Consider the following 14,025-nt stretch of genomic DNA (forward strand, 5'->3'; position numbering starts at 1 on the left):
CAACACATCGATATCGTGAGATTCATAAAAAGAAACTTTAAAACATCATGTCAGAACATCAAAATACAGGTATATCTTGCGCAAGTCCGACTAAATCTGGAATATTCATATAAAAAAGAAGATGTGGTATGATTGCCAATGAGACAACTGTCCACAAGAAACCAAAATGACACAGACATTAACAACTATAGGTCATCGTACGGCCTTCAACAATGAGCAAAGCCCATACCGCATAGCATGTACAGTATGAAACCTTCACACAGTAAAATAAACCTTCAAAATCGAGATGGTCCAAAGACAAGCTGCCAGATATGTCTGTAACAGGTACCGTAACATTAGTAGTCCGACAGACATGATAAACTCATGAAACTGGCCTACACTACAGTAAAGACTGCGCGCAAGATTAACACAAAATAGTTCATGAAATCGTAGCAATCTCATATGTTTTCTCATACCATCAGACAGTGGAACCAGCTAAAATCATAATTTATTTTTATATACACATTTCAACCGAAGAACATACATATATATATTTTTCCCATATACCATAACCAAGTGGAATTTAATGCCAATCCAAAAATTCATTGTTACTCCAGTCATCACTAGCAGAGAACAGCTCGCACCATCGTTCAAGTTGAGCCAACTGTACAGAAATCTTACATCTTTTTCTTATGTCATATATGCTGTTACACCACTGTATGTTACGCGCATGTTTTTCGCTTGCACATGCCTGTACATCCAACAATGTCACGGCATGCCTTAAGCCAGGAGCCTAATACATGGTTGTTTTTGGATCATGTTTGTCATATTTTCGTTCGTGAATTGTCAAATGACAACACTTAGCTGTTTGGGATACTTTGCTAATGGTGTAGAGCGGCCATATTGCCTTATCATGTCGACAGCCATATCATTACAATAGGATTATACATACCCCTTCAATATAAATGCAAAGTGCATGCCAATTCCTATGTCGAATCAACAATTTGTCCGCATATTGGTAAATTATACATGATTTTACCTTCTGTTAGTGTACAAATGAACAATGAGTGTTGTTATACTAGTAAATCATGCCGTTAGTCATATATTAGTTTCCCAAACGTCACAGTTTGAATTTTTTCACATTATTCATGTTAGGCCGGAAAGTCTTTTACCGTGCAACTATACATATACGGTTTTTACTCTCATTCTTGAGGGCCATACGATGACCTATAATTACCTCAGTTGTACTCTGTTGCTAGTTGTACTCACGTCTTATTTTTTTAGCCTCCCCAAGGGGTTTTTGATCATGTGAGATTAGTTCTAGAGTATTTGATTAATACCAGACCAAATGTTTTATGATGATTTAATATCTAGTAAAATTGAGAATGGAAATGGGGAATGTGTCAAAGAGACAACAACCCGACCAAATAAAAAACAACAGCAGAGGGTCACCAACAGGTCTTCAATGTAGCGAGAAATTCCCGCACCCGGAGGCGTCCCTCAGCTGGCCCATAAACAAATATATACTAGTCCAGTGATAATGAACGCCATACTAATTTCCAAATTGTACACAAGAAACTAAAATTAAAATAATACAAGACTAACAAAGGCCAGAGGCTCCTGACTTGGGACAGGCGCATAAATGCGGCGGGGTTAAACATGTTTGTGAGATCTCAACCCTCCCCCTATACCTCTAACCAATGTAGTAAAGTAAACGCATAACAAAACGCACATTAAAATTCAGTTCAAGAGAAATCCGAGTCTGATGTCAGAAGATGTAACCAAAGAAAATAAACAAAATGACAATAATACATAAATAACAACAGACTACTAGCAGTTAACTGACATGCCAGCTCCAGACTTCAATTAAACTGACTGAAAGATTATGATTTCATCATATGAACATCAGGCACAATCCTTCCCGTTAGGGGGTCCTACTAAAATGCGCCCGGGAGCGCCCGGGTGAAGAAAAAGCGCCCGGGGAAAAGAAAAAGCGCCCGGAGAAGAAAATATAGCGCCCGGGGAACAGAAAAAGCGCCCGGGGAAAATATATAGAAATTTTATTGGCATGAGACAAATTTGTTAAGATATAAAAATTGATTTATTTTTTTATTTTAGACAATTAATTTGCAAATTTAGATAATAGACATTTGTAATAAAGCACAAAAACAAGTATGAATATTTCAATTTTAACAATAATATATGAATACTTTTCGAAAGATTGATAGCAATGGATCACAGTTTATGCAGAAGATTTATAAAATGTAAGACATCAAAAGACATGTTTTTCAAAAACGATATAAAAATGAAAAAATGTATAAGACAACCCAAAAATTAAAAGAGGTACACATAATAAATCAGCACATGAAAAAAAAACAGTACTATACATGTACCGTAGTTAAAACAAGGGGATAAAAAACAGGTGTTCGGTTTAAACAAGGATTTCTATACAAATCCTTGGTTTAAATTTAAGTCTAAGCATTAAAACCCTGATAAGCATAGCCATTGAACATGTTGAAGCAGTTTTAGTTTTATAAAATGATATAATAAATCTATCTCAGCATCTGTATAAATTAAAAAAAAGTGTTCACCATGCAGTTGCGAAAATATTAGACCTCAGGCACCGATTATTTTTAAATAACAAAATATACATTTTGATCGAGGACCATGTCTTTCATGATTCTTCTATATACTCTTATTTATATTTATTTACGTACTTATATACAATTTTGAAATCTAAAATGTAAAAGTGCAACAACACTTTAGATGTAGCATCGTACATATCCCCATTTATATTAAGGACAGAACAAGCAATGATTAGTTATTTTTTAAGGGAAAAAAATTTGTTATAAAATATTATTATCTTCTCCCGGGCGCTAATTTTCTTCTCCGGGCGCTAATTTTCCTTCTCCGGGCGCTTTTTCTTTTCCCCGGGTGCTTTTTCTTTTCCCGGGCGCTCCCGGGCGCTTTTTAGTAGCACCGCCGTTATGGGTTTAGTATCATACCATCATAACATATATGAAAAGAACATAACCCGTGTCATGCCAACAACTGTTTTTAGAATAGATGTGTTTAGTTCCGATGCAAAGACCTTATCAGTGACTCAATATTAACGCCAAAATATGCAATCTTTAATGACTTGACAACAGTATCGTAATTCAAATACACAAACAGACCTTGTAATAATGGACTTTGCGAAAGCCTTTGATAAAGTTCCGCATCGTCACTTACTATACAAATTACACTATTTTGGCATTAATGGAAACACTTTAAATTGGATCTCTGCATTTCTCTCTGATCGAACCCAGACAGTTGTTCTGGATGGAAAATCATCAAGCACAGTCCCAGTCACCTCTGGGGTTCCTCAAGGTACTGTCTTAGGTCCTGTCTTATTCTTGGCGTATATCAACGACCTTCCAGACTACCTTACACATAGCAAACTAAGACTATTTGCTGATGACAGTATCTTATACATGCCAGTTAAATCCCAGAGTGACTGCCTAAAACTGCAAGCTGACCTTGACGCAGCTGCAAAATGGGAAGAGGACTGGCTGATGGCCTTCCACCCAGACAAGTGTAATGTTCTCTCTGTAACAACTAAACGTCAACCTTTAAAACATAATTACACTCTCCACAATCATATACTAGAATCTGTTACATCTGCTAAGTACTTAGGCATCACATTACAATCTAACCTTAAATGGGACAAACACATAGATGACAATATATCAAAGGCCAACAAAACTCTCGGCTTCCTTCGAAGAAATCTGAAAACATCAAATCAAAACATCAAGAGCCAGGCATACCAAGCACTTGTCCGTCCCAAACTCGAATACTCTTGCTCAGTTTGGGACCCCCACACTTCAGAATCTATTTCAAAGATAGAGATGGTCCAAAGGCGAGCTGCTCGGTATGCCTGCAACAGGTATCATAATACTAGTAGTGTATCAAACATGCTGAACACACTAAACTGGCCTATTTTGACACAACGCAGACTGCGTGCACGACTGGTTATGATGTACAAGATCACAAATCAACTTGTTGCTATACCATCTAGCACAATTCTCATTCCATCAGACTCAAGAACCAGAAAACATCATTCTCACACCTTCAGACATATTTATACATCAAAAGACTCGTACAGATTTTCATTCTTCCCATACACAATAACTCAATGGAATCTTTTACCAACCACAGTAGTAAATACACAGACAGTCGACTCTTTCAGAGATCAGCTAACATATGCTGTTCTCTCCACTATTATTTAAAAAACTTCATCTCATGTACATAGTTTTAATCACTACATCTGTTCTTTGCACTGTTTGTAAATATAACTTAATTTTAATAAATAGGCCACGTATGCACCAGTTATTAATCATCTTTATTCAGATGGAAAACTGGAAAACTTAAAGAAGAAGAATTATATCCCTTTTTAATAAGTCTATTCAAAGGTTTTGTAAGTTTCTGAGGTGAATACTGACACCTTTGTGCTTTATAAAGAATATTACCATAAAAAATTGGATGTGAAATACCTGAACGGACTGTATTTTTGAATATTTGAGTTATTTTGTTTAAAAAAAATAATGATTATGTGATAATATTGACAGAAAATTTTTGCGATTATGTGAATACTTGGACACCCCCACAAGGGGCCTCTATTTTCATGTTGAAGATATAAAACGCGGAAACATTTTACCGAAGTTTTTTAATTTTTTTATTTTCTTCATAACATCCGGTTGAAAATCAGATTTCGGTCTGTTTTCAATTATACATTGTTTTGCAGGACAACGGCATTGTTATGAACAATGAAGTTTTTAACTGAAGATGTCAGCAGTATTTCTACATGTCGGTCAATGCGGAAACCAAATAGGAAAGGCTTTCTGGAAGAAAACATCACAAGACAAAGCTGTTCATGAAGGGTATAAAAATAAAAATCTAGTCACTTCGGCACCTATAAAAAAAATTTGCACCCAGTACATTCATTTCGGCAACAGTTATTTCATCTCCGAGTATTAACAACTTTTTATGCTTTGCCAGTCAACTATTGATGATCTTTTTAACTTATATTTTCTTCTCCATATAATTTTTCAAAGGTGTCAACAGGTCAGGAATAACCACCAATTGTTGGATTATATCTCAATTGACGTATAATCCACCAATTGACATATAATGGTATAGACCAATTGATGTATAATTCTTTGTTATTGCAAATTATTCAACCAAAATAGAACATTGTTTTCTTAGGCAGCAACCATTTGATTTTCTGGGGGGGGGGGGGGGGGCTATGTTTTTTTTTGGAAAAAAAAGTTTGTTTCCAATTTTTGGAGAAAAAAATAATTTGTTTTTGATTCTGAGAAAAAAAAATTGTTTGTTTCACCCTCAGCTGCCACTATATGTAATGCTAAAATTGAAAGAAAAAAATTGTTTTCGACTTGTCGCGAAAAAAATAGATTGTTTGTCGCCGCAGGCGAAAAAAAAAATTTGTCCAGAAAAAAAAACCATAGCCCCCCCCAGAAAATCAAATGGTTGCTGCCTTAAAACCATATTATAGTATGAAAACATGTCAAACATTCCTGGTTTAGTATAGTGACATAACATACATGTATTGCATTTAATCAATAATTGTATTTGCAGTTTCTTCTATTGTTATCTTGTCAATTCTTGATTGGCAAATTTGCCAGTAATCACCTAGCTGTCAATGGACTTCAATACTGTCTGCAGTCATGTGATTTTGAGTACAACTCCACAGGTGAATGGAGCTCTTTGTTAATAGTTGACTTTCATTATTAAAAGTCAATTAAGGTCAATAGTACAGATGTTTTAACAAAAGAATTGTTGTACACATGCATTCTCAAGAAATGCAGCAGGCTTTGACAAAACTGAAACTTTCGGAGGAGTCTCAATAATCATGATAATGGTCATAAAACATGTAAAATACATTTGTAGGTTGAAAGTTGCAAAATGATGCTCTTATTTCACACTAGCATTTTATTACAAAAAAACTTGCATTATACATCAATTGGTCTATACCAATATATGTCAATTGGTGGATTATACGTCAATTGAGGTACATGTATATACGTATAATCCACCAATTGGTGGTTATTCCTGACCTGGTCAATGTATTTTTGTCGGGTGCAAGACAAGTTGGCCTGGAGACAACTCGGACCATCTTAAAAAAAGACCACTGGGACCGTCTAAGAAGACAACTTAGCTTAGACCTTCAATAAGAAAAATTGAACTGTCACTTAATAAGACAACTCTGACCGTTTAAAATAACAACTCAGACTACGTATAAAATTATACTTTTGACGAAAGCTTAAATAATAAGGAAAACATTCTCATATATATGAAAATTCCTATGTCAAACAATTTATTTATATCTCATAAAACACTAAAGTTCTTTCTTAGTCCATCATACAATGTACATAAATGGACGGTCCATTAATAAGTGCACACTTCTTTCGAAGGTGACTGACTGTCACATCATTGGTAGCATACAAGTTTGATGGCAATGCAGTAAATAGCATCCCATGTGTCTGTGTTGTTTGCTTTGGAATCAACAGAGCTTGCCTTCACTGACAATTTTGCAATCCATTGGGGTTTTCTTGGCTTCCTTGCATGTGAGGTGGATGAGGATGTATAATTAAAGGTTAAGTCGGTGGTGCCACTGCAACCCTTTTGTCATAGGATATAACATCTTGGAGATGGTCAACAACAGCTATAGTTTTATAATAAATTGTTAAAGATAAGAACAAAAACTACATGTACAAAAAATGTATGTAATGCATTTTTTTTGGCAAATTCAGTAAAATGCCGAAATGATGTTGCAATCTAAAATATATCATTTAATAATTTATAATAATTAATATAGTTCAAATCCTCTTTTAATACTTTGTTTGTGTTGTCCTTTTATACTATCCAAGTTGTTTTATTGACGGTCCGAATTGTCTCTTTAGACTGTCCGATTGAATTGGTCCGACTTGTCTCCGGGCCAAGTTGTCCAGCATTCTTTTTGTCACCAACTAAAACAGAAACTTTGTTATAAACACGATAAACAAACATTGGAGAGCTGCTAGTGAATAAATAATTCTTTTTAAAATTTCATGAATCTCATTACTTCTCCCTATCAATTTGAAAAAGAAAAGTCACTTCTCCCTATAATTCTGAAGTGCACAAATGTATGTGTTTCTGTCTTTTTGTTTTACAATTACCAAAGTCTATTTTTTTCTATTTTAGACACACTTTCATACACCCTGATGGAAAACAAAGATCTGTACATGTAGATAGTGAACCAAAAGTTGTACAAAAGGCTTGTAAAGGTCTCAAAATAAGGTAAAACAAGTAAACAGACAATTCAGAAATTGCATATATTATTGTGATTGTTCAACAATATACTCATTATTAATGTCAAATGGGATATTCATTATTACAATATATCAATTTTATTTAAAAATGCTATCAACATGATCTAGCATTGTAATGCATGTTGTTGTTTTTTTTTGGTCGCCTGTATCTCATCACAGTTTTGGCAATAATGAAAACTTGCAAACATGGTACAAAATGCTATAAAAAATAAGATGTGATGTGATTGCAAATGAGACCAAATGTCATAGAATCAGCAATGATCATGATGATAGGTCACCATACAATTTCATGAGCAAAACCAATAACTGAATAACAAGCTATAAATTGCCCCAACATGATAAATGTAAAAGGATTCAAATAACGGCTTTCTGTATGTAGAAATGAAAACAAAATTAAAATGATCTACAGCAACAAACAATTACATGAACCTTACTAAATATTTTACCAGTAGTATCCTCATGCATTTATTACATGTATAATGGCCCTCTCCTTTTAACATGTTTAACACTTCAAAATCACCATTACTCTAGTCTACATGTATATGCTAACGCTCTATTCAATGATTCATCAAAATTCCTGATCACCATCCTTTCAGTCATTTTCTGTTAGGTCTTAGGCTCTTTAATATTTTATATTTTTCAGAGATGGAAATATTGTATCTGGGAAGAGAGGAAGAGGAACAAATTGGGCATTAGGTTTGTTGTCTCCCTCCTTTCAATATACATAAAATTATATCGATACTTATTTACCTAATACCACAGTCCCACTAGGCCACGATTGCACTATGATCTGTGAAAAAAATGCAAATTTTGATGATCGTAGTATGATAGTGTAGATCGCAGTAAGGTCGTAGCGGTGTCGTGGTTAGATCTTCAAGATCGTGATGAGCGTATCCAACTTTGAACATGTTCAAAAGAACCGTGGTGCAGTCGTGGCGAAATCAAAACGTATTAGAAGCCTAGTGAGAGCGCACTAAGGTGGTAGTAAGATCGTAAAGGTTGCTGTACCATCATAGCAAGAGCGTAGCTAAAGCATGATTCTTTTCGAAGAGACTGCACTACGATCTCACAGTGATGTTATTATGATCTCACTACGACCATAACCTTCTCACCGAGACCCAACTATGCTTCCACTACGACTATACCACGTTTACACCACACTGTTCAAGACCATAGTACAATTCTAGCACTCCCTTAATGTCCTCATCATGCTCTTCCTACGACCTGACTACATTCATACTACGACCATTATTCTTATTGTCATTTTCACATAAAATATATAATATATCTCCAGGTTTTGTTTGTCTGTATGTAGGTAGTTCTTGTCCATTTTCTCTTACGGCTCAACCATGCTTCAAGTTAATATAGATTAGACTGATGGCTTTCACACCTGAATGGTTTTACACTAGTAATTTTTGGGGCCCTTTATAGTTTGCTGTTCGGTTAGTATTATTTGGGGATGATCTGCAAAACTTTTTTTCCTTGAAAGAGTCACAAATGATTTCTTTAATGATTTATAGGTTACCATGGACTTAAGAAGAGTGGAGATGATCACATACTAGAGGACACTGCCAACCAAGTCAGGAAAGAAATTGAGAGGTATCAAAACTAGAAATTTGTATTTAGGAAAATATGATTCAATTAGCATGATTAGTACTGTTATAAATTCTGATCTCACTATTTTCATTTATGACAATTATTGCATTTTTTATTTACAATTACTTTTCAGGCCCCACCTAGGCGTCTGAAGATTAGTCCGTCTGTTCTGCTTTAAAGTTTTTGATCATCGTAGTTTTATATGAAGTTGAAGTCCAATCAACTTGAAACTTAGTACACATGTTCAGGGTCCACTGAACATGGAAATTGATAGTGTGAGTGAGACATCTGTGCACTATGGACACATTCTTGTTTATTTCACATTCCTAAAAGGAGATGTGGGGTTATTTTGAATTTGACAGCATCCACACAGTACAGCTAAATACATCAGGTTTACAATGAACAAGTACTGCACTATAAAGCAACGTTTAAGTTTAAAATTCAAAGACCTTTTACAATATCTGCAACAGTAAGTAAACAGGTGTATATGAAGAATGTCTAAATTAGCCTGGTTCTCAAGAAGTTTTCTTACAGATGTGACATGTACAGTGGTTGAATAATGATGCACAGTTTGACTGGCGGTACTGGTTCAGGTTGGTATTTGTATGTACGTAGGTACTATATATAGCTCATGTAAATGAAATGACAAAGTTTTGTTATCTCCCCTTTTTGTTATGTCCTTTGAATGTGATTTTTTTTTTCACATTTCGAAGTTTCATAAATGCTGGGATTGATTTTTGGCTGAAACTGGTTTGTAAAATTATAATCTGCATAATGATATATCTAAAAGACTTGTTTTTATAAGCATAATCTACATGGTCATATACTTGAACATTGAAGTCCATACTTAAAATAATGAAACGATTGAATTCAGCAACATATATTTCACAACTGTTTTTTTGGAAAATGACGCAGTCATTGTTCCATTACTGGCGACCTGAACTTCATAACATTTCTCTGCCTACCGCGCTTGGTTTCGTATTTACTATTTTCCATACAAACTGGAATCTGCTTGTGTTATCATTATGCATGATCATTGTGTAGTAATCAGCCAGGAACCAGTTTAGAATTTGTAAACTACAAAACGTAATCGGTTATTGTTCATTCCGTTTTGGTGTTTCATACCGACTTATATGGTTTGAATAAGCTTAAGACCCTTCAAACATTAATGTGATAGGTATATTAAAGACTGTTTTACAAAAGGATGGAACTGTTTTGCTTTCAAAGTCGTACTATAGTGATATCTGTCATGTACGGATTTCCTCTCTCACCGGTTAATTTCTTCTTTTACACGTGCTTTTGAAACTTCCTGTTTAAACATCGCAAGTTTTAAAATTGTGTTTTGAGTGAATTAAACTTATTTTAACAATCATGAAGCGTTCCAGAATCATTTTCAAGCAGTTTCATCTTCTCTTTGATGATGGAAAATAGATTTTCTCAAGAAAATACCGCAAACGATCGCAGAGGAATTGAAACTTACAAGTCAAGTCGGCACCTGGTTAAATTGGCATCTAGTCAAATCGGCACCTATTTGACGTCAATTCGGCATCCAATAATATTTGTTTTAATATTTTCTATTCAATTAATTAATAACTGTTACCAAGTACATGGTGAATATGTTGTTGTGTATTTAGGTAAACAACGAAACCAAAGTGAATATGTTGTTGTGTATTAAGGTAAACAACGAAGCCCTTACCGAAGCTGTTGTTTTAACAATTAGACAATTATTAAAATAAAATGGAAAACTATGAGTCCCTTTCAATAAATCAAACTTTCATGCCAAATAATTAGCAAATTTAAGGTGTTTTTTTTCAGTAAAGTTTAAACAGCATTAAACCAACAATCCTGTAAAATGCTCAACTGGTTAAAATAATGCATAAAAATATCCAATATCTCATGTATTAGTCGAAATAATTATGACGTCTGGCAAGGCTATTTTTTTTTTCTTTTTCTGGGACGCCTTCCTACGACGTTCGTAGAAAGGTCGTAGGAAGGCGTCCCAGAAAAAAATTAACATAGCCTTGCGGTCATAGGAAGGTGTCCCAGAATAAAATTTAAAAAGCCTTGCCAGACGTAATAATTATTTGGACTACTCATATCTATATCATTAAAAATATACCAAAAAAGTCATTTAGTTGAGAAAAATAAATTTATACAAAATGTACATGAACACCCAAAAATGTGAAAGTTAGTATTTAACTCTTTTTGCTTAAATACTGAAAAAAAATTTGGCAACCCCATTCTTATTTTTACTCTTTTTGCTTAAAATACTGTTAAAAATATATATTTAACATGGGTGACGAATTGACTATATCAGGTGTCGATTTAACCAGGTGCTGATTTGTCCAGGTGCCGGTTTGACTAGAATTCTTTGACAAATGTTTGATATTTTGTGGAAGAAGGGGGTTCAGTCTATGTGGTATCAGGTCTGTTCGCGTCCAATACACTTTCGCACCCTACACGTTCGCACCTCGCACATTCGCACCCAAGGTCTGTTCGCACTCTACTCATTCGCGCCCAATTTTAATTCAAATTCAAGTTGAATAATTGGAAAATCATGATTGTTGTTTTAAATTGCTTTGGTGTAAATACTGAATGTATTTATAGCTTGGTATGAGTAAAACATTGAAGATTTTAAAGGAAAAACACAAAAGATAATTGTTTTTAACAGCTTGGGCCCTTTGATCTGAAACAACGAAACAATAAAATATAGGAACCAAAATATAGCAATCCACTATTATAACCAACACAGAAAAAAACATAGTCAGAATCTCACTTCATTTTGAAACAAGTCAATGAAACAAAGTTATAGCAATCATAGCAATACACTAACCAAAACATGATTAAGAGTTATTCAACACAAAATAAAACGTTGACAAAATACCACTTTATTTAGAGAGGATTATTATTTTTTTTAACAATACGCTATCCAAAACATGATTAAGATTTATTCAACACACAAAAAAAATGCTGTCTCACTTTATTTTGAGACAATGACAACAATTATACTTATAAGAAAACACTTGCTTGCAGAGTTATTAAACACAAAACCAATTAAGATTGGGTGCGAACATGTAGGGTGTGAAAGTGAGAGGGGGCGAACATGAGTGGGCGCAAACGTGAATGGGCACGAACGGACCAGGATTCAGACTATGTACCAGTGAGAAATATACAAGCCTTTCTACGGTATTTATTTGTACAATTCAGGTAGTCTTGACCTATTCATTTGCCTTAGAAAAAACAGCCAGTTGTCACCTTCACTTCACACACACACATATACGAATATCAATTATATGCTTACAAGACATGTTGCATTGTTAAACTAATTACGGTATGTGAAAATCAAAGACTTGCATAAAAACTATCCCAATATAAGAGACAGTGGCGTCATTTTTCTTCAGAGCTTTCAGCTCTTTGATTATTCTCATTGTTTTGTGGATTCATTTATATTTGTGGGTACCAGTTTCCGTGGATAATGGGAAAGTAACATGTTCATAGATATCTAATTTCCTTGTTATGCTGTGACTGTGGTCTGCATACAAGCCTATAGAAAATTTGTCATTCGTTGAACATTTAATTTCCTGGTTTACCTATATCCACGAAAATTTGTATACAACAAATAATAATAAATCCACAGCATTCCATATATATCTTGATATGAAGTAATTGTTAAAAGGGAGACAACCCAAACCAATCACAAAGCATTATAATAATGTTCCTTTTGTCGTTTTTTTATACGCCAGTCAAAATTTTGAAGGGATGTATTATGGTATACAAATGTCCGGCGTAAACATGTCGCACCTTAACTTGAGAACGACTTATCCAAGTTTCATGAAACTTAATATAGTTGTTTCTTATGATGATCAAGCGATTTGTATACTTTTGAGTGAAACTAAGAAACAAATTTTGAGTTACAGGACAATGTAACTAAAACAGGGGTGTGTTTTTTTTTTCACATGTCGCACCATATCTTAAAAAGGATTTACGATTATTGCTTAAAACTTTACACACATACTTTTTGGTTTTGATTCAAAATTTTATTTAAGAGATATTGAGCTTTTTGTAAAAAAAAAGGGGGGGGGGGTGTCACAGGTTGCGCTGTATCTCAAAAACTATTTATGGTTATTGCTTAAAACTTTACACACTTCTTAGTTATATTTCTAAAGATCTGTATAATTTTTGGTGATGATTCAAAATTTTATTTTTGATTTATTGAGTATTTTGTGACAAAGTTTTTTTTTTCACATGTTGCACCGTATGTCAGTAACCATTTATGATTATTGCATAATATTCACACACAAGACGAGGGGCGTATCATGCACTCACGGGGCAGCTCTTTATTGTGATTTGTGGAAATCAAGCACACTTTTTAATTTGCTTTATTAAGATCTATATATTCTTATAAAAAGGATTATTCAATTATTATTCCTGTACCATGGGGTTCATTATCAAACAGAACCTGTACAACATAATGTGCAGCATCATTCCAGCACAGAACCTTACATATATTTGTGAGACCATGAGGAAGGAATATCAAATAAACCATCTAATATCCTGTACTTTGAGGATCACTTTCAAATAGAACCTTACATTTATTTGTATATTTTAGGATTAGGATCTCGTCTGTGTGAGGCCATGAGAGAGGAATATCCCATGAACCATCTGATTTCCTGTACTGTGGCACCATATTTGACAGGAGAAAGTCCGTTACAGAATTATAATGCTTTGCTAACACTGTCATACCTTCAAAGGTAAAATAACATGTAATATTTGGGTCATTTTATGATAAGCTAAAATCTTCTAACATAAAATCATTTCAATATGATATTAAAGAAAAATAAGAAACAGGAAAAAAAAGAAAACGAAATCTAGGAATAGATTTGGTTGAAGAAATTTCAAAATTTGAATACACAAAAAAATTGAACATTTTTTTGTTTGGTTTTTTTTTTTGGCAGTTTTTTCTTTTGCTACATTTTCATTTATATTTTTTCAAGCTATTCCTAAATATTTTATCAAATTTATAACCAAAATATGGATATTTGTAATTTGAATGATCTTTTTATGCCCCACCTACGATAGTAGA

General features: G+C 34.0%; 1 protein-coding gene across 1 annotated transcript; it reads left to right on the forward strand.

Annotated features, from left to right (window-relative positions):
- Positions 1–4,694: 4,694 nt before the first annotated feature.
- LOC139503832 (tubulin beta-3 chain-like) lies at positions 4,695–13,688 on the forward strand. Its single transcript, XM_071293773.1, has 6 exons — positions 4,695–4,898; positions 7,219–7,314; positions 7,990–8,042; positions 8,867–8,945; positions 9,477–9,535; positions 13,552–13,688. The coding sequence occupies exons 1-5, from the start codon at positions 4,804–4,806 to the stop codon at positions 9,496–9,498; spliced, it is 345 nt and encodes a 114-aa protein (XP_071149874.1). The 5' UTR covers positions 4,695–4,803; the 3' UTR covers positions 9,499–9,535; positions 13,552–13,688.
- Positions 13,689–14,025: the final 337 nt, after the last annotated feature.

This window comes from Mytilus edulis, chromosome 14, assembly GCF_963676685.1.
Source record: "Mytilus edulis chromosome 14, xbMytEdul2.2, whole genome shotgun sequence".
Lineage (NCBI taxonomy): Eukaryota > Metazoa > Mollusca > Bivalvia > Mytilida > Mytilidae > Mytilus > Mytilus edulis.